Source organism: Dasypus novemcinctus, chromosome 3 (genome assembly GCF_030445035.2).
Source record: "Dasypus novemcinctus isolate mDasNov1 chromosome 3, mDasNov1.1.hap2, whole genome shotgun sequence".
NCBI classification, from domain to species: Eukaryota; Metazoa; Chordata; class Mammalia; order Cingulata; family Dasypodidae; genus Dasypus; species Dasypus novemcinctus.
In genome coordinates, this window is record NC_080675.1 from 180366644 (window position 1) to 180387836 (window position 21193).

The 21193-nt window shown below is 44.8% G+C and overlaps 1 protein-coding gene across 4 annotated transcripts in view; it reads left to right on the top strand.

The window, feature by feature from the left end:
- Window positions 1-21193, top strand: part of GABRB3 (gamma-aminobutyric acid type A receptor subunit beta3) — a 230996-nt gene that overhangs the window by 163309 nt on the left and 46494 nt on the right. For all 4 annotated transcript variants that reach the window (XR_009185252.2, XR_009185251.1, XM_058294816.2 and 1 more), the window contains exon 4: window positions 8810-9030. Coding sequence is in view for 2 of the 4 variants with exons in the window: in XM_058294816.2 (XP_058150799.1) it covers window positions 8810-9030 (221 nt within the window). In the remaining 2 variants the exon portion in view is untranslated. The remainder of the gene's footprint in view (window positions 1-8809; window positions 9031-21193) is intronic.

Consider the following 21193-nt stretch of genomic DNA (forward strand, 5'->3'; position numbering starts at 1 on the left):
GTTCAGGGAACATGCTTGTTTCCGTGTTGCATTTGGATGAGGAGTAGATGATGGAATTTTGGTTGGGGCCGAGGGTGATGTTGCCTTCAGGTGGTGCTGAGAATCCTCCCTGAGAGCATGTGGCTGAGTCATCTTCCCCTGCAGTGGAGGCGATGAGAGCCCATGCCCCCTTTTGCATTGTGTTGTGCCCTTGACATGGTGCCGTGGGGCTGGGGTCTAAATGAAATAGAATCCTTTGTCACCAGTGGTCAAGGGACTTCTTTCAGTGCTGACTGGCAATGTTCTAGGAGGAGGGAAGGGAAAGTCGAATTTTCCAAATGCCTGGTATGAGCCAGGCACAGTGTTAAGCATTGCTAGCTCAATTAATGGCTGTAGCACTTTTGTCAAATGAGCATATTTATTCCCAGTTTTACCCATGAGGTTGCTGAGGCTTGGAGTGATTAGGTAACTTTCCCAAGTGAGTCACACAGCTGGTAAACAGCGAGGCAAGGATGAAGACTGGGTGCATCGGACTCCTCCTGTTACACCACACCCTACAACACTAAAGATGCCAAGGGCATGTGCCTGGTTCTCATCCGCTTGAGCTGCATCTTTGGTTTCTGCTAATACTGCAATTGATTTGTCCTTTGAATGTAGGAGGTCAGTACCATCATTGTGCTTTGCAAACTTATTTGGCTGCAGAAAAATATCTATGGTATATTTTCATCCATTTAAAGAAATATATATTTTAAAAATAATTTATATACTATGCCAGTTTTTTCAGGTAGCTTTAGGGGGCTGGGTAAAACGATTACCTTGGAACTATTTTCATCAGCCTTTCCAATTTTCAAACATAGGTGACGGGTTCATCTTCTGAATATATTTAGCATGCAGGTGGGTTAAAAACAAAACAGACTCTTGGTCTTTTGGCAGGCATAAAGGTTAAATAGGAAGACAAGAAGATATAAGATCTCTTTCTCCAGTGCCATCACAGCCTCCTCTCCTGCCAGCCCCAGATTGAGTGCAGTGTCCCTTAAAAATACACATTTTCTGCATTATTCTAAAAGGCCAGCATGTACTGTCTCCTCACCTTTTGCCATCCACCACGCTAACCATGTTAGAATGTGCGGCAGGCAGTCTTGTGATGCCAGCTTCCCAGAGAAGCTAACTGGCTCGGACAGAAAGGTGGCACAGCCACACTTGCCCAGCCACTAGGCGGCAGGCTTGAGACGCGGGTCTGTTTGACTCCAAAGTTCCTTCTCTTAACCACAGTAACTCTTTTGGTTCAATTCTAAGCTTACTACATTGGAAACCACTTACAGGTGCAAAATATGTCTTCCTTACCGCTGCGTTCCTCCTACGCGCTATGGGTCTTGAATGCTTGGAGCAAGAGGAAGGGCAGAGGAGCGGTAAGCAGAAAGAGCTGACCGTATTTTACTACTAGTGATCACTGAATGGATTTGACAAGTAGATCCTAGAGGCCCTGGAAGTAGGTTGGGGGAGGAGAGAGGTGTGTGCAGTGTGGGCCCTTCGTGTTTAGACCGTTGAATGGAATGGATTAGAACTTTCTACATAAATTGGGGCAGTCGTGATGCCAAGATCCCCCCAGTCTGGCTATAGTTTCAGAAATGCCTTCCACGGAAGTTGCCACCACGTAGGGCTTATGTAAGCTTCTTGGGATAATTTTCCATCCTCCCTGGCCCGAGAACAACTTACCTGCAAGGTTTTGTATCATAAACTTGCTGAACCAGACGCAAACGCAGGTGTCCTGTGGCTTTCATAGTGGCAATTAAATATTTAAATTTGGTTTGGAGATGGCCATTATTTTCTCAGGGTGAGTACATTTTTTTTTCTCCATTTCCTGTGCTGAGAAGTCTAGTCAATTATGTAATTGCTGAATAAGGAGCAATATCTCCACATTTGAATATGTATTCTTGTCATTTTAGTGCAATATATGCCAGGGAATTTTGTTGTTTGGATCTTACTGCAATTTATTTGAGGTTGGAAAACTGACAAGCTGCCTGACTTACCCACTTAAAGATGAGCTGAATTTTCGTCGTTGTTGTTGCTATTTTGTGGTTGCAGCTTCTGTTTGTCTCCTCCCAGGAGATTTTGAAAAGACAGGCACCTATATTTAAATGCTTACCCTGAGTGGCTCCTAGTCAAGCATGCCTGCTCCTGCAGCCCTGGCAAGTGGAGCTTCTCCTGGAGCTCAGGCTGCCACTGGAACTTTCCTAGCCTCCTCCCCCAACAGCCTGCCCACCCTCGCCACCGCTTCCTGTTCCACCCACAGCTCTCTGCAGCATCCTGGACTGTCCCTGAATTGCAGCCCAGGCCTCCAAGCCGCTGGACCCTGGGCTGGCCTGGTGCCTTCCCCCGGAGCTATTCCTTCTGACCTTTGCATGGAATAGACTTTTGTGTTCCTTTTATCATATTGTTTCAATGGGAAAACATTACACAAATTCCAAAGGAATGATTTGCAAAGTTTTGGAACTCCACCTGCTAGTATTGGCTGCTCATCTTCATACAGGCAATCTTTAGCGCCTAAGCACACAAATCTTGGTGAACTTTCATATCCCGTCCTTACTGATATATATGTGTATTCATATACTTCATGAATGAATAGGAGAGAGGGGGAGAGCGTGTTTTCCGTGGAGAGGACCCATGATTTCATTAGTTTCTCAAAGGACTTTATGGTCTCTAAGAGAAGCCCAGAGCAAGAAAAGACCACTTAATCACTGATTATGTTTGTAAGACTCTCTTTAAGAAGACTCCTCCCCTTTTTTTTACTACAATTGCTTCAGTGTTTCTTTATGCTCTCTCTCTCCTCGAGAGATCTCTCTTATCTGATGATTTTGAAGAACTCCCTTAGTTTAGACTGACAATAATTAAACTGAAGAGCTCGCATTTATGCACTATACCTCCGAGAGTCCCCGCGGACGAGAGGATTCTGGAGCACACCGGGGATTTCCTGCTCCCTCTGGAACTCTCCCCGGGCTGCAGCTCAGGGAGAAGCTGCTGCGGTGCAAAACCCCGAGCGCTGCCTCGGGGCCGCGCCCTCCCTCCTGCGGTCGCAGGTCTCACCTGCAGGTCCACCTGGTAGAGGGAGGCCCTGGGGTCGGCCTCCCCCTCCCCCACCATCTCTGGCCTGGGCCTTCGGTCTGCGGCTCCCCAGCGGCCCCTGCGAGCCCCTGGGGCTGGACACCTGGGGCTGGACACCTGGGGGGCTGCGCAGCGGAGGCCTGGGGGGCAAGAGCCGCCTGGGAAGGGCGGGGAGGGAGAACCCAAGGCCTTTTCCAGGGGCAGGCCCCTTTCCAGGCTAATCTGCGCCCCTCCCAGGGCTGAGGGCTCCCAGCTTGTCCAGGGAGGTGACCACGCCGCCGACCAGCTCCCGAGAACTGCCGAATTCCGCGGGCGCGCACGCCCGGCTTCTTCCTGGAGGGACTGGACCCCCGGAACACCGCGAACCGCGGCCTTCCAAACTCCAGCGCTGCGCGCCGCGGTCGGAGGGGCGTCGGGAGCTCGGGGGCCTGGGGCCCGGTGGGGACGCGGAGAGGCGCCCGGGCGCCCTGGCCCTGGGAGGCCCACCCACGCGGAGGACACTGCGCGCCGCAGGACCCGGGCAGCTGCGCGTGCGGGAAGCCTGGCTCCTCGGCCCGTGCTCTCCAGATGCGCCAACGGCCCTGCCGGAGCCTCGACAGACTCGGGGTGTGGAGGAGGCGGGCTTGCAGCTGGTGACCTTCCTCTCCGGGGTCAGGCTCCCAGGGCGGGGAGTCCAGGGCCCGGCGAGAGGGGACGGCGCCCCTGCCCCTCCTCCCCACGCCGGCCCCCCTGCCCCTCCTCCCCACGCCGGCCCCGCCCCCGAGTCCCCGCCCCACGGCCGGCCCCGCCCCCGAAGCCCCGCCCCGAGGCCCCGCCTCCTCAGCCCGGCCCCGCCCCCGAAGCCCCCCTCCCCAGAGCCGGCCGCCCTTCCCCGCCTGCCTGGTGCCAGGGCCTTTTCGGTGATTCCAGGGACCACCGGGAGCTGCTGTGGCCGAGAGGTCACTGGCCGCTGGCCTCACCCGCCCTCGAGCAGGAGCCTCAGTCTGGGTGGGGGAAACAGCACAGGTTTACTACCCCCCGCTCCGGGGACTGGAAGCCCCAGTCGGGGTCGGCAGGTCCAGGCTCCACTTGGAGCCTGCAGGGAAGCATCTCCTGGGCTCTCCCAGCTTCCGGTGGCGTGGCTGGCAGTCCGTGGGTGCTCGCCTCTTTCTGTCCGATTCCCTCTCCTTAAAGGACACCAGTCCTTCTGCATGACGGCCCCCCCTAATCCAGTTAGGCCCCCCTTTAACCACCTCTTAAATCTCTATTTCCAAAGGCCACGTTCAGGGCCGAGGGTTCAGGCTTGGGCACGTCTTTTTAGGGGGCACGGTTTCACCCATACTCGCCCCCACCCCAGCCCTCATGCCCCTTAAGTCCTCCTTTTTCAAGGCGTAATTCAGATGATTCTCCTCCAGGAGGCTGTACTTGATCGTCCTACCCGCCCTGTAGCTTCCTCTCAAGAGCGCTTCCTCCAGAGCCGCTCAGTTCCTGGGGGTGATTGTTCCCTCTGCTAGACCGCCGCCCCTGAGCGCCCAGACTGCGTCTCCTTGTACCCCAGGCATTGCCTCGCATGTGGTGGGCACTTGATAAACATTCGCTGAGTGAATGAATATCTGAAATAAGCAGAAAGGCCCTGTGCAGTCGAGGGTGCCTGGCAGGAGAGGGGCTTTACCAGCCAAATCGCTGGGGTCTGGGAGGGCCTGGGGGCGGGGGCGGGGGGGGGGGGGAGGAGGAGGAGGGGCGGAGGCTTAGTCTGTGAACATTATTTTCTTTCTCTCTGATTTTGGTGAAGTCCCTTCCCAGACACCAGGGACTACAGCAGCACACGTGGTTTAAGTTCCAGGGTGGCCAAATTCACTGTCCCCGGAGGGGCTCACCCTCCCCCACTTCCTGTCCCATGTCTTAGTGACATACCAACTCCCATTGTCACCAGGTGCACCTTGCTGCTTGAAACTAAAGAGCAAAAGCTCAATCCCTGGTCTCGATCTTACGATCGTGAGAGATAACCGTGTTCCACTACCCCACCCCTCACCCGGCCAAGATTTCCCTTAATTCTCAAGGTCTCTTCTTTGTCTGAAAACAGGCTCAATATTCAAATCCAGACACTGTCCATCCCACGTGAGTTGTGTCTCCATGTTTCTGTCTTCCCTTTGGTCCAGGCAAATGTAAAAATCAGCTCCTTTTCTGGAAACCTCTGGAAGGGAGGGGACACACGTACGAGGCATCTGCCTATAGTTGCTGTGCTAAACATTTGGAAGGATGGGGTGTGGGGGTTTTGACTGTCATATTTCTTGATATTTCTAGCCCCAGGATTATCTCACATTGCCTAATTCTCCACCCTCCAAGATACCTTTGTAACCCAACATGCCCCCAAGCTCATTTCTCCTTCCATGGAGAGGATGTGAAGCTCTCCACCCCTTAGCATTTACAGGTGGAGCAGAAGGCAGCTGCCTTCAAACCCCACTTCCCCCAGTTCCTCGTGTGTAACTGGGGCAAGTTACTTGAACCCTGTAAGTTGTTCACTTTATATTTAAATGAGTTGATGCTTAGCATAAGACCTGAGGCAGAATGAATGAGGGATCAGAAAATGCTAGCTGCTGCCATTGCTATTCACGAGTGCTTTTTACGGCACATCCCAGGACTTAGGGACGTGCCTCCCTCCACAGTGATCACAGAGAATCTGCATGAGTACCACACTCACCCCAACTGCACAGCAGAAGAGACGGAGGCACCCTCCCCTGTCCTTCTGTATCAGTGCCTCAGAGAAACAGATCCACCAGAAGATCTATGGAGCGAGGGGAGAGAAATCAGAGATTTATTTTAAGGAATTGGTTGGAAATTTCAGCGAGTGTGATGTTGGATTCTTGAGTCTGATTTCCTTATGGTAGAAATGCAGGAAGGAGTGGAGGGGATAGTCTTGAAGCAGAATTCCCTCAGTTCTTGCTGATAACACCTGTAGCTCATGGGATGAGGCCCACCCACGTGGCTGAGGGTCATCTCCTTTACTTAGGGTCAGCTGATGATTGTAGATGCCAGCCCAGCCTATGACGTACCTCCAGACAACTGGACACAAGAACATAACCAAGTTGACACCTAAAATTAACCATCACACCTTTGTCCACCAGTTTCTCTGCAAGTGGGAAGAAGTGGGGTACAGATTTGTGTCCTTGCTGATGTAATTATGCCAGAAGGCAGAAGCAGATGCAGCTAAGATTGGACTTCAGTGCTATTTTTTTCTCCCTCTGTTACCTAAGTTCTTCCCAACCAGTCCACTCAAGTCCCTCAGTAAATACCAAAGACCAAAACGGAAGGGTGCTGCTGGTGGTGTGGAGAACAACCCAGCACAAAATAAGCTTGAGCTTTCAGACTGTGAATCATAGCTGGGTTCCCACAGCAAACCCACAGATTCCCTCCTTCCCCCACGGCAGCCTGGGTGCAGGCCCGTTGCAGGGGGCTCCGTGAAGAAGCGTGCTAAGCTTTATGACTCAGGAGTAAGGGAGCCATGTGTCGTTAGAAATTAAAGAACGGAAAACTGAAACCCTTTTATTTGAATGAGAGTATAATCTGGGAGTTTACAGTCAAATAGAAAACTTTCCAGTTGCTACTGCCAATTTATTTCCTTCTCCTTGCTATGCTTGTTAGCTTCAGTCCGAATGCATTGCCTGCATTAACCAAAGGTGAGGATAATGGAAGGGAGTGTGGGGGGATGCGCTTTGAAGACCCATTGTCATGGTAGTGTTCTACGTCAAGCCTAACGGTCTCTGTCCACATTTAAGGGCTGCTTCTGCCGGCCCCAGCCCACGTCCTCCACCTTATTATCCACCAATGTGCCCCCTCCACTTCACGCAGGGCTTTTTCTTCATCATCCTTCTTCATCATCCCTGTTCATCCGTTGAACACACCATTGCAAATGAATCTTCCTCACACACAGCTTTGCTTATGTCACTCCACTGCCCAGGAACTTCAGGGACTTTCCTTGGCTCCTGGGCTGGCATTTCTGGATTTTCCACCTCTGGCCATTGCCTCAGGATCCAGCCTTGTCCACATTCTTCACTGTTTCTCCCCATGTCCCCCATGTTCCAGCAAAACACCCCTCCCAGTGATGCCCATACATACATTAAAATCAATACCCGATGTGCTTTCCATGCTCTCTACTCAATATCTAGCTAAACAAAGTCCATCGTGAATGCAACCGACTCTGTGAGAATCATTCCTTGGGGGGGAGGGAGAGCTGAGGAGCTGCACACAGGTAATGCAACGCACAGAACTCTGCCAATAGACATGCCTAGGGGAAAAAATCCTGTGTCTCCTTCCTATCTACTCAAATGCTGCTTCTCCAAGTTACAGTTCAAGGCTCTATAAAGATTCTCTGGTCCAACCCATGTGACTTGCCTTACCCTTTCTTTTCCTCTGATTTTTATGGGCCCTATAGCTTTAAAACGTAATTACTTGTAGCCTTACAGTGTTTCTAATTGTTGCGTTTGGCTTTGTCATCCTTCCAATGACCGAAGTCCATATCTGCTCTTTGTCATTTCATAAGCTTCTGTGGTCCAAACCTATTTAGGGCATTAATAAACAAATATAAATATTCATTAGTAGATAAGTAAATTCTGAGACCTTCCCTGTGAAGTAGTGGAAAGAATACTGGATTAGATGTCAAAAGACCCCTGTTTAGAATGGTTCTGTAACTGATTTGGTATATCACCTCTCTATGTCTCATTTCCACCATCTATAAAATAAGGGCATTTGAAGATATGATCTGAAAGTCTGTGACCCTACAAGGTCTTTGTGTGTGACAACAGCTTTTGTTCCTCCATGTTTTGAGAGTCTTCCTGTTCACCATTAGTTTTTCAGTTTAGATCCTTCCACTATGGAGTTTAGAATGCCCTGTGACTATCATCAAAAATTCAGACTTGCTCGTTTTAGATTTAAACAGTGAGTGACCATAAACAGCTTTCTTTTTCCATGCCCAGCTGCTAATTTGCCTTTTTCTCTGCTTTATTCTCACTGTACTAACTACTTTGCAAAAATAAAGTTCCGTAGGCTCATCTGCAGAGATGCCAGTTCATTTTTGTTAGCAGATGAGGGAACCCGTAAGGCAGCACTGTGGCTCCTCCCCCACCTCTTACATCCGGGTTTGACTTCATGCTCCAGTTTTCCCCCAGGATGTGCATCGTTATCTCCAGGTGATACTGTGGTCCAGTTAGTAAAGAAATGACCGTAGCAAGCTGGAAGTAAAAGAAAATGTAATGGTCATGGAGACTTCCCATAGGTGATCACATATCCAGTGAGTGTTTATGGAAGGTTCTGCAAGGGGCAGGACAGGAGGAAAGTGGATTCAGTTGTGGAGAGAGAATTCGTAGACAGAGTTTGTCCATCTTGGAGAGTTGATGCACAAGTCTGCCTGGTGATGGGGGACAGCTCAAGTTCCCTGCCAGCAACCTGATCTTCCGATGACATTTTGTTTCTGGCCTTTATTCTGTGTTGTTCTCTTTCCAATGCCAATTGGTCTAGTTTGGTCCTTACCTATGTAAAATCCAAGGTTTATAGACATGAGACAGCTATTAAGCCTGGTATTTGCATTCACAAGAAAGCTACCCCCGCCTACTACCCTGCCTAAAAAATGACAGCCATTTCTTCTGGCTCTTCACTATAGAGCTTAGCTTTCGTCTTGAATTTGGCAAATCGCGGAGCAAACCTACCGGGGGCTGAGGACAAACTAATTTTTTCTTCCTTTCTTTGTCCCCAGGATTACACTTTAACCATGTATTTTCAACAATATTGGAGAGATAAGAGGCTCGCCTACTCTGGGATCCCCCTCAACCTCACGCTGGACAATCGAGTGGCCGACCAGCTGTGGGTACCTGACACATATTTCCTGAATGACAAAAAGTCATTTGTGCACGGAGTGACAGTGAAGAACCGCATGATCCGCCTTCACCCCGACGGGACGGTGCTGTACGGGCTCAGGTGTGTGTGCGGCTTCACGGCCCCTTCTGCAGGTCCGCGTGTCTTGGCATTGAATTCCTCACCTGAGATGACTGTAGACAGTGAGGTCGTGTCATCAGATCAGTTAGGATGTGCCCATGAAGCACTTTAAGCTTTGCAGGAAAACAGACAAACAGAGCATCTCATAAATATAAGATGCGGGGCATTACTGCTACTCCAGCCATTCAAACCACTGAAAAACAGCCTCGTTGGATTGACTTTGTATAACTGGGTCACCGAATCTGAGAACACAGATTTCCTCAGGGCAGAGTTCCTGCATTACAGCCACAAAGACCTGGAATTAATATTGCCCTGCCACTGTGGAGCTCTCAGGGAAGTTTTTTCCAAAGCTATTTGCACAGTTGGAAAAAAAAAAAATAGCTGTTTTGCTGTAATAGAGTGGGTCTCCACTGAGCTTTTTGGAGGCCGGCACCAATATTTATGGAACCGACTGTGTGAGATGTTTCCTGTTGAGACACATCCCTCACTCAGGGCTCATAGTAAGTGCACTGAACTCAGAAAAGGGAGGCTGCTGCTCTGAGCCCAGAGGGGATCCCCCAGGGTTCCAGGCCACCAGCTTCCTCCCCTGGAAACCCCCAGGTCCCTGCGTGCTCCACCACTGCTGGTGGTTAGTTACTCCAAATGGTGCTCTTTCTTAAAGCCCCTCTCTTTCCTTTTGCGTTGATTTTCCACTAACGTTTGTTTTGTGTTTCCTGTTCCCCTGTCCTTGAGGACTTACTTGGAGTTGCCCACTATTTTGGTGCAGCTCATGCAGATAATCCTGGGGAAAATACTTATCTCAAGATATTGTGAGAAGTTAGCCTTAATTATGACCCCAGCAACTATAAGAGAACTCATTAAAATATGGTACATTTAAATCCAGACAACTGTGGCTTTTAGTGCTTCAAGATGATTAAAGGGAATTATTCAGCATCGCTATGAATAGAAAACGTTGAGTGGCTTACTCAAAACAACAGTATAGAATAAGAGCTAGATTTTAGTAAAATCCTCCTTTTTAAATTATAAGACTAAAAAGTGTCATAGGTAACCAAAGTATAGTGTTGCTTTAAAGAGAATCTAGCTTGAACTTTCTTTGGGATTTTTTTTTTTTTACATTTCATGTTCTTGTCAAAGGCAAGAGATATGGTTGGTCAACCTCTGGAGGTTCTGAACGAATACTTTAATTGTATGAAAGATTGTCCAGAAATTGTGTGAGCATAAGATGAGGAGCCCTGTCTTTAATTTACCATGTGTGTTTGAATGTGTGTGTGCACAGGTGTAGAGCAGGGACAGTGCATAAGGAGATAAAGACCAGGAAAGCTGGGACATTTTGGATTTTTAAAGAAGACTTGCTAGCTGGATTCTCCCCATTTTTATCTTTGCATCCTTTATTTTCTTATCAGAAGCAGAGTTTATAGAATTATATAATACATATGAAGCACTGTAATTTAAAATCATAAAATCAGCAAGAGTAAGAAAAACCAAGAGAATAACAAAATCTCCCTCTATCTTTAGCTAATTACCTGCCTGTGAGTATATTTATATATAAGAAATTAAATAAAAGTGTAATAATAAGATATGGGAAACATTCAGTAATAAACTTCATGTAATAACTTAAAAAATTATCTCTTCTCAAATTTACACCCATTATGCATCTCAAACAGCCTCTTAAATCAGTAAATGGGCTTCTTAATAAGTAGCTGTTTTTATTGAAATGTAGTCTCAATGTACTCCTTAGATCTTTATTTAGAGTCTCATAATTTTCAAACAGTTCTTCAGATCTTCATGGACCTAGATAAACTGTCAGAAAAGAAACTCTCCCAATAACCAACTGCTACATTCTTAGTGTGCTTAGCCAGCTACACTGACAACTGACTCTCTTCAAAATTAGCTAATATAGAAACTTCTGCCTGAAGACTTAAGAAACACACATATGTATAGTGAAAAGAGAATAAGAGAATTTGGAGGAAAGAGCACATTAACAATTCAATATATTGCTAAGTTGATTGAATTGATGTATCTCTGTAGTCTATGCTATACAAATAGGTGAACTTAAATACCATATTTATCTATAACATGCTGCTTCTACTATGTGCATTGTGGTTTTTGATTTTAAGGCACGTGGTGTGGGTGCTCACAGTGGTAGCCCATGCTCTGCCCTCCCCCTGGTCCTAGACCCCACCTTCTCTCCTCTCTTTGTACTCATGTACTCTTGGATTGTGCTGGTGTTATGGGAAACCTGAAGGAGGCTGTTGTGTGCACCCCCAATGACACATTGTGTCTTTGGGTAAATAAATACCACTGCATGGTCAGTGCCTCCCTGAAGGGCCTGGAGGAGGCCTGGCACACCTCAGAATTCTAGTGGGTTCAACTCCCTTTGGCACAAAGTCCGTGGAGACCTGGGATTGTTCAGTCCCACCCAACAAAGAGTCCTTATCTACTGTTGGACTGGCTGCATCCCTGAGACCTTCAGGTTGTGTTTGTCTCACCACTGGATACAGAATTGAAGTTTCAAGCTCAGGTCAAAGCTTCCCTGACAGAAGTCTAGCAATTGGGGAATCACTGGGATTGGTCACCACCTCCTGGTTTATCAACTGTTTTCCACCCTGGTAGATCAGTGGACTCTTAGTTCCCCTGGCTCCTTGTCCTATTTCATGTCAGTCTTTTAAAAATATCTGGGGTAGATGAAGATCTTTGTTTGTGGATGAGCGGTCCCTGACATAGCTTCATATGTCACCCTGTCTTGTTCTGGGAAAGCATCACTCCATAACACTGATGCCTCTGCCAAAGTCGTTGATGACTGCTCACGCAGACACTTGAGAGTGATCCTGTTTTCATGAGGATAAAATAGTGTGTCTAATGATGAGCCATTTTTTTTTTATGACTTTTCAGCTCCTAGAGCTTGAAACCTGGGCTGACACTAACTTGGACTTTCCCATCCCAAGCTCAGCTGAATAAGCCTCTTTCACATGTCCGCTTTACCTATGATGAGAGAGGATGTTCCAGATAGGGTATCCATACCTTCTGAAAATAAAACGGGTTGAGAGTTCATTTGGGTTGCCCAATCCTTTCAGGAAGTAGGAAGATCGTGGTTGAGCAAGAGGTTCATAGGCTCTGTCCTGTTCCTGCCACAGACCTCTCTCTTCTGAAGACTGTCTGTGAAAAGGCAGAGGCCTTGCCGTCCTCCTGTCTGTCCTTTTCAGTCGACTGGGCACTTGATGCCTTTGAGTGTCTCACCTTGCACCATTGAGCATACTTTGTTACATGATCTTTTCTTCATTCATGCATTATGTATCTTCAGACCTTTGCTGTGATGCTAGGAATTGGTAAGGGGTTCACAAAATAAGATTTGATTTGCTCCCCAAAGCTCTTTGGATTTTGAGGGTGTGTTAAATTCATCAAAACAATGAGACGTTTATAATTTGTTGGACAATATTTTGTAAAGAGCCACTTGCTATTAAATATTGTTTAAAATGGTTAAATTTGCCATTTCCATGCTTGAAATGTTGAAAGCAATATTAAAATGAAGCTAGAAACTTATTTCATAAAACTCAGAGTAAGTCCCTAACTGGTTTGGCAGCTCTCTCATTCCAAAGCTGTATTTGATAAAGTGGTTCTGGTCAAACATCTTTTTCCAGCAAAGATGTAAGCTCAGAGAGGTATTTAGGCCCATGTGGTTTGAATGCAGGATGCTTAACTCCCAAACTTTTCTTTTTCACTTTCACTCAGTCTTATGGAAGCAAATAACATATGGATAAATTGTTTTCAAGGGAATTATGCCAATTTATACTCTCACCAGCAGTAAGTACATGTCGCCTTTATGGTTGTGATGCCTGCTTAGGGTTTTACCATTACTTAGGCTACTATAAATAATCTTCTCACTTTCTCCATCTCTACTGTGCACTTCACAAGACTGGAGGAAATCCTGTCCTGTTTTAGGTTCAGGCCCGTAAATCTCTCCCTTCAATATGCTTATTCTCCTCCCTGCCACCCACCAGTAGGCATGATTCCACACCTTCTCTCAGACTCCCCGGCTTGCTCTGTTGATGACATTACCTCATGCCTAACTTGAAAACATAGGAACTTCTTCAACTCTCCTTTTCCAAGTAGACAATCCATCCTGCCTGCCCACTCTTTGCCTCCTCGCTATCAAAATGGAGAGCAGGTCCCCGACCATTTCCCCTGGTCTTTACACCTTCCCCGTGGCATCTCCTCCCTAGTCAAGGATTTGGCTCCTGCTGCTGACCCTCCTCTTTCCATCATGTTTCGAGTATGTCACCCTTCCTTCTGCTCTCCAGGAATGTGAAGACTGCCCTAGTCTAATGGTCTTCACACTTGCTCTCTGCTGGATGTAGAGTACTCTGCCTCTAGATATTCCTGTTTTTAGCATCATAATGTAATTATGTAACTGAGGGCAGCTCAAATGTCACCATCTAAAGGGGATCCCTTCTGTGATCATCTATTCACCTATTACATCACCTCGTTTTATCTTTATCATAGCACTTATCCAGATTTACTTTATCATATCAATTTATTGCACTTCTTATTTACTGACTGTCTATATCCATCTGTGATGGTGGGGAAATCCCCATGAGACAATAAACTGTCCAAGAAAAGGGCTATTTCTATATTGCTCATAGTTTCATCCCTAACAGTACCATTTGGTGAAAAAAAAATGTATAAGGATTAAATTTGAATCCCAATAATTTCTATAGCACTAGTATTTTCATATTTTACATTTCAATTTTTTAATCCATTGGAATTTATCTCAATATAGGATATGAAATAATTATCCAATTTTTTTGTTCTCAAATGGTTAGCCATTTGTCTCAACACTTAACAGCTGATTTTTCTAATGAACTTTAGAATAATCTATTTTATTAAGTTCTTAAAAATATAGTTTGAGATTTGGGTTAGATTATCCTACATTGAATTCCTTTGGGAAGGAAAAGATCATTCCATATTTAAACTTCCTTTCACAAACATTGCATGCCTGCATTTATAATTGTGAGTGTTTCTCCATAGAAAACTAACTCATATCATGATAAGGTTAAAGGTGTTTTCCTGACTAATGGGATTATTTTTACACTACATTTTGAACTGATTTTTCTGGTATGTGGAAAAACTATTGATCTATTTGATTATAGCTGTCTTTATCAATGCATCTCTCCCATATATTCAGATGGGCTAGTTTATTATTTCCAGCAGTTTTGTTGATCCTCTTGATGATTGTCATCATACTATCGTATTTCTTAGAATGCTTTCTTATTCTTATTTTCAATAGTTTTTCTTCTTCCTGCTGTTTCCTGCCTCATTGCCTTGGCTTCAACTTGTGCAACCATGGTAAACAGTAGACATAATAGTGTACACTATCACCTCATTCTTAATTATAGTGGGGCTCCTTCTTGTATTAGGCAGGATTCTATAGGGAAACAGAATCAACAGGAGATATGTAGATAGATGGATGGATAGATAGACAGATAATGCACATAAGAAATTTAAGATAGGAATTGGATTACACAACTGTGGGGATGGTCAATTCCAAATTCTGTAGTGCAGGCCACAAGCTGAGAACTCTGATGAAGGTTTTTAATGAATTCCCCAGGAGAAGCTGGCGGGCTAAAGTCAAGATGGAAATTCTTCCTTCTGACTGCTGAAATCATTAGTTCTCCCTTTAAGGCCTTCAGCTTATTGGATGAGACCTCTCATTGCTGAAGGCAATCTCCTTAGGTAATTATGGATATAATCAGCCAAAGATGCAATCAACTAACTGATGATTTAACTCCATTAAATAGCCTCATACTAACGATCAGGTCAGCACTTGCTTGACCAAACAACTGGGTGACACGATAACATAGCCAAATTTGACATGTGAACTTAGCCATCACAGTCCAGCTCTTGTCAACTTGGTATTCATACAAATCTCCTTATATCATATTTAATCTGTAAAGTATTAATAAAACAGTAACAGTTATAATTTTGCCTAACATTATTCAGCTCTTGTATACAATCAGAAACACACTGTTTCCCGAGAAGAGGGTACAAATCCTTGGGTAACATTCACTCTTTTTTAAAAAATATACTTCTTTGTTTTTTTTTCAAAAGATACTTAGATTACATAAATGTTACATAAAAAATATAGAGGATTCACATATGCGCTGCTCCCTACCCCTCCCATGTTTTTCCACATCAACAACATCCTTAACTGATGTGGTACATTTGTTATAATTGATGAACACATTTTGGAGCATTACCACTAAGCACAGACCATAGTTTAGATTGTAGTTTACACTCTCTCCCACACAATCTTCCACTTATGGCCAGTTATATAATGGACTGTATCTTTCATTGCAATGTCATTCAGGATAATTCCCAAGTCCCCAGATGCCCCTATATTACAGAGTTATTCCCTCTCCCTCCCCTCAGAACCTTCAGTGGCCACTGCCTCCACATCAGTGGTGTACGTTCTTCTATTGCTAGCATCACTCTTACACTTGATATTCTGCAACTTAAATACTGTGACATAAAGTTAATACAACTTATTGTATAGGATAAAGAGATATTATAAGGAAGAAAACAAAGATATTTCTTCATATATGTAAGTACATGTATTCATCATCAAACAAGAAATTAGTATTCATTACCATTACAATCCTTGCTTCCATAATTGGCCATATAGCTCATTTTTATAACTTCTTTCTTCTACAACCTCAACTGGTTGTGGTTCTGTACCTGGTAGAGAGACACAGACTTCCATTCCTAAAGTTTTTGGGCTGTTAGAAGTCCTGCCTGGATTGGGTTGTTACAGTTATCTATTGACCGAGTCACATGTCTCGATAGTAAGAAAAGATTCCCTAAGGGTTCTCTTGTATTCTAGGCAACTCTTTACCACCATTGTATAGATGCAGTCTTATTTCCCCTTGATAGTCAGGATCAATTACCCCAACCAGCACAGTAATTCTCTTCTTTGCCTGTTCTATTCAGAGGCATAAAGAGCCCCAGGTGTCAGTTGAATCATTGTTCCATGGAATCATTGTTGTGCCTCCTGGTAGAAGCACTCCTCCTTTTGGAAATAAAACCTGTAGACCAGCAGAGCTTGAGGTGGAAGGGAAAGGAAACAAAACTTTTTCTAGTTGATCACTAAGGGTAATAATGAGTGCTGCCACTCCTATTTTCACCCTTTGAAACCTGGGTCCATGAATCCTTGCTGTGGGAGAAACAGCATCTATAGAGTGGATGCTGATTTAGAGCATACACAGCCTCCTGGAGAACATTGCCCCAGCACTACTAGGTATTACCAACTAGTTGGTGCAGTAATTGATTCTTCAAAAGGCCACTCCACTGTTTTATTAATCCAGCTGCTGCAGGATGATGGGGAACATGGTAAGGCTAGTTAATCCCATGAGCAAGCCCATCCCTGCCCATCATTTGCCATGAAGTTGATTCCTTGATCAGAAGCAATGTTGTGTGCAATGCCATGATGGTGGATAAGGCATTCTATAAGTCCATGGATGGTAGTTTTGGTAGAAGCATTTCATGCAGAGATAGCAAAAAACTATTGGGAGTATGTGCCTATTTCAGTTAGAAAAAAATGCTCTTCCTTCCTTAGAGGAAGTGATCCAGTGTAATCAGTCTGCCACCTGGTAGCAGGTTGATCACCTCAGAGAATGGTGACATATCCAGGATTGAGTGTAGGTCTCTGCTGCTGTCAGATTGGGCACTCAGCAGTGGCTGTGGCCAGGGCAGCCTTGGTGAGGGGAAGTCCATGTTGCTGAGCCCATGCTTAATCTCCATCCCTACCACTGTGGCCACTTTGTTCATGAACCCATTAGGCAATGACAGGAATGGCTTGGGAAAGAGGCCAACTGGTAACCATAGCATGGGTTATACTATCCACTTGATTATTAAAATAATCCTTTGCTGAGGTCACCTTCTTGTGAGCATTCACATGGGACATGAATACCTTCATGATTTCTTGTCCACTCAGTAAAGTCTATCCACATACCTCTCTTCCAGGCCTCTTTGTCACCAATTTTCCAATCATGTTCCTTCCAAGTCCCTGACTATCCAGTTAAACACACTGGCGACAGCCCATGAATCAATGTACAAACATACCTCTGGCCATTTCTTCAAAGTAAAATGAACAACCAGGTGCTCTGCTCAAAGTTCTGCCCCCTGGGAGGATTTCCCTTGACCACTGTTGTTCAAGGATGTCCCCGAAAGGGGATGAAGTGCTGCAGCTGTCCACTTCTGGGTGGTATCTCTATATTGTGCAGAAATGCCTATAAACTAGGCTGGATTTTCTCTTCGTCAGCCAACTGATCAGTGGCAACTCCGCAAGAGGCCGTACCGGTAGTTTAGAGAATGGAATGTGGCACTAGGGGTGGTCAAGGGCATTTGGACCACTTGTGCTTCAGGGCCTGCTCAAGCCTGATCTCATATATATTACTGCCATTATTGACTAAGTGCCGTGCACACCCAACTTTATAGCTTGGTGGATCAGAAAAAACCTAGCTCATTATAGCTCAGTTCTCATGGTAACTTGATGGCCCATGGTTAAGCATTCAGTGTCTACCAACACCCCAGTAGCAGGTCCAAAATTGTCTCAAATGGAGAATAGTTATCTGCAGAGCATGGCAGGGCTTTACTCCAAAGTCCTAAAGACTTTCACTATAGGGGCCTGCCAAAGGCTCCAGATGGCATTTGCCATGACACTTCTAACACCCTTGGATCTGCCTGATCATATGGCCCAAGTGGCAGATCAGCTTGTGTGGCAGTCTGGACCTGTCCAGAGCCTCCTCTTGTACCCATCCCCATTCAAAACAGGCAGCTTTTCTGGTCACTTGGTAAGTGGACAGAATAGCATATCCAAGTGGGGACTATGTTCTCCCCAAAACCAGAGGCCAGCAATGCACAGTGCCAGATGCAACAACTTATCTTTAGCCTTAGAAAGGATATCTTAGCTTACCCCATACCATTGGATGCCTGGAAGTTTCACTGAGAAGGAAGGCCCCTGAATTTTTATTGAATTTACCACCCACCCTCTAGCATGCAAAGGTCTAGAGTACTTGACACTTCTTGCTCACTAGGTCCAATCACATGTTGTAATTAATAAAAGGGACCAATATGATGTCTTTTGGAAGGGAAAGGTGATCAAGTTTTCTGTGGAATAGATTTTGAGATAGGGCTGATAAGTTGATAGTCCCCTGATGTGGGGTATATTGCTGGCCTTGCCAGATATTTCTTTTAGTCTTTACTAAGAAGTATCTAGAAAAGAGAATATTTCAGATAAATAACTGAAAAGCCAGGTACCAGGTTTTGTGTTGATTTGCTCAAGCAATGATACCACATCTGGAACAGCAGCTACAATTGAAGTCACTACCTGGTTAAGTTTACAATAATTCACTATCATCCTCTAAGACCCATCTGTTTTCTGCACAGACCAAATGGAAGAATAGAATGGAAATGTGGTGGGAATCACCACCCCTGCATCCTTCAGGTCCTTGATGTTAGCACTAATCTCCACAGTCCCACCAGGAATGTGGTATTGTTTTTGATGTACTATTTTGCTAAGTAGTGGAAGTTCTAGTGGCTTCCACATGGCCTTTCCTACCAAAACAGCCCTCCACCAGTCCAGGAAACAATGTGAGGATTCTGCCAGTTGCTGAGTATGTCTATTCCAAATATGCATTTTGGAATTGGGAAAATAATCACACAATGGAGCTGTGGATCCACTGGGCTCATTGTGAGATGGACCTGAGGAAAAAGTCCATTGATCACCTGCCATCTGACTAGTGGATTACAGTGATGACCCAAAACATCTCTTGGAGTGAATGTCACTTCTGAGCCAGTATCTAATGATCCCTGAAATGTCTTATAATTTTCTATTCCTCAAATCTTAGTTATACTGATAAAAGGCCATAGGACACTTTGGGTAAGGCTGGGAGGAAGATTAACAGTGTAAGTTTTTGGCAGTGTAACAGGATCCTTCCCCAAGGAGATCTGGTCTTTCCTTCTAAAGGGTTGTGATTCTGTAAATGATCTCAGATCTGGGAATTGAGTGAGGGTCTGTAACTCTTTGTTTTTGTAAATCAAGTTAGACTTTTGTTCACTTTTGTTCACAGAAGTCTTCTGCTCGTACAGGTCAAGTAAGAATTTAGTAGACTACCTATCTATTTTACTTCCATGTACCCTATAATCTATCAGCCAGTGCCACAGGTCTGTGTGAGTCAAAGTATTTTGATTACTGCTTTGAGTCTCCTTTTCATTGTGGTAGTTATGCCCACCTTGTCTTTGGTACTTAAATGTTGCCACTTAGCTTCTGTCAACCTGGGACCTGATCATCTCCATTGGTTTTAAGGATCTGAGTTCAGTGTCAGCAGTTCCTTTGGTAATATCTGACCTACAGAGAAGAGCAACTGAAAAGCTCTTCAAGGAAGATGGAATTAGTCTCACAAATTTATTCCTTACAGTCCTGGTCATAGGTGTGTCCTCTGGACATTCCTGGGTGTGTGATCAGATCTTACATAATAAATCCACTCTAACATTACAATCTCTAAATATTTGGATCCCCTCATCTACCAGTGCATTTCTGGCATCTCTCCCTCAGGTAATGTCTGGCCACCTTTTGGTCCATTTTTCAACCAGCCACCCGAACAAACTGCTAGAGCCCTTTCTAACCCCTTGAACTTCAACACTGAATCCAAAATCTCTGCTTAGTGGGCCCATAATAATAAATTCAGCCTGATCCAGTTTTATGTCCCTTCCAACATTACCCAACACCCTTAACATGCATCCCCACACATATTCCCCTGATTTCTGTCTATATAAATTGGAAAAATCGTGCAGTTCTTTTGCAGTGTAGCATACTTCCTTATGGGTCAGGATTTGTAACTTACCTTTTGGGCCATGTTGGGATTTCAGTGTAGTTACAGGTCTAGAAGAAAAGAAGGGTGGTAGAATAGGTCATGAGAAGAATTAGAATTGTCTTGTAAGCCAACTACCTCAGGGCATTCCATGGTAAAACAAGATTAATATTTTCAGACATAGGTTTGAGGTTTGGTTCCTCAGGGGAGATTTAATAGGCACAGCAGAGTTAATATTTTCAGGTATAAGCTGGGTGGCTGATTCCTCTGGTCTGCTTGGAAGTTGAGAGCCTGATTCCTCAGGGTAGACAACTACAGGTTTATCTGGCAAAGGAGACTCAGCAGATTATTGGGTTTCAATGTTCCCACTGCCACCATTATCAGTTTATATGTCTCCATTCTAATTTTCAGGATTCCATTCTTCTGCTATCAGTGCCCTCGTTTAACAGCAGACACTCTGCAAGACTGAGGATTTAGTGTGTGTTGCACAACCAGACTCTGGTTCTGGTTTTCAGAAATCTTAAGTCTGTGGCTAGAAGAAATAAGAGTTTCTTTTAGGATAAACATATAATCTTTTATATACTTCATATAGTACTTAAGCTGGGAATTTGAAGCTTTGAGTTCATCACTTTCTTTAACAATTATAGTCATATATTTAAAACAACCAGCCAATGACATTATTCTCCTTAACTCCAGGAAACCCTGTTAAGGTGTTTATGCACTTTTACTCAGAGCCTGGCTTCTTATAATAAGCATTTGAGTAATTATATTTTGAGCAGTGATATTTTGCAAATCTCTATTGTCAGTTCATGCCATGGATCTCAGTGCCATCTTGATCTTTGGAAATAGAGTCATTGGTTGCCTTTGAATGTAATCAGATTAGAGAACCAATTTCCAAAACCCCAGAAAAAACTCAGAAATCTCATCCTTAAGATTCCAATTCTTAAGAATGATTCTTAGTAACAAATTTGTATTTATCAGTGGTCTTCAGAGAAACAGAACCAACAGAATATACACACACACACACACACAATATATGTAAATATATAAACATAATATACATCTATGTTAATAAATATACATATTTATTATTAGGAATTGGTTCTCATGACTGTGGGGATGGGCAAGTCCAAATTCTGTAAGGCAGGCCACAAGCTGGAAATTCCAATGAAGGTTTTAAATGAATTCCACAAGAGAAGCTGGCAGACTGAAGTAGAGGTGGAAATCCTCCCTCTGTCTACTGAAATCATCAGTTCTTCATTTAAGGCCTTCAACTGCTT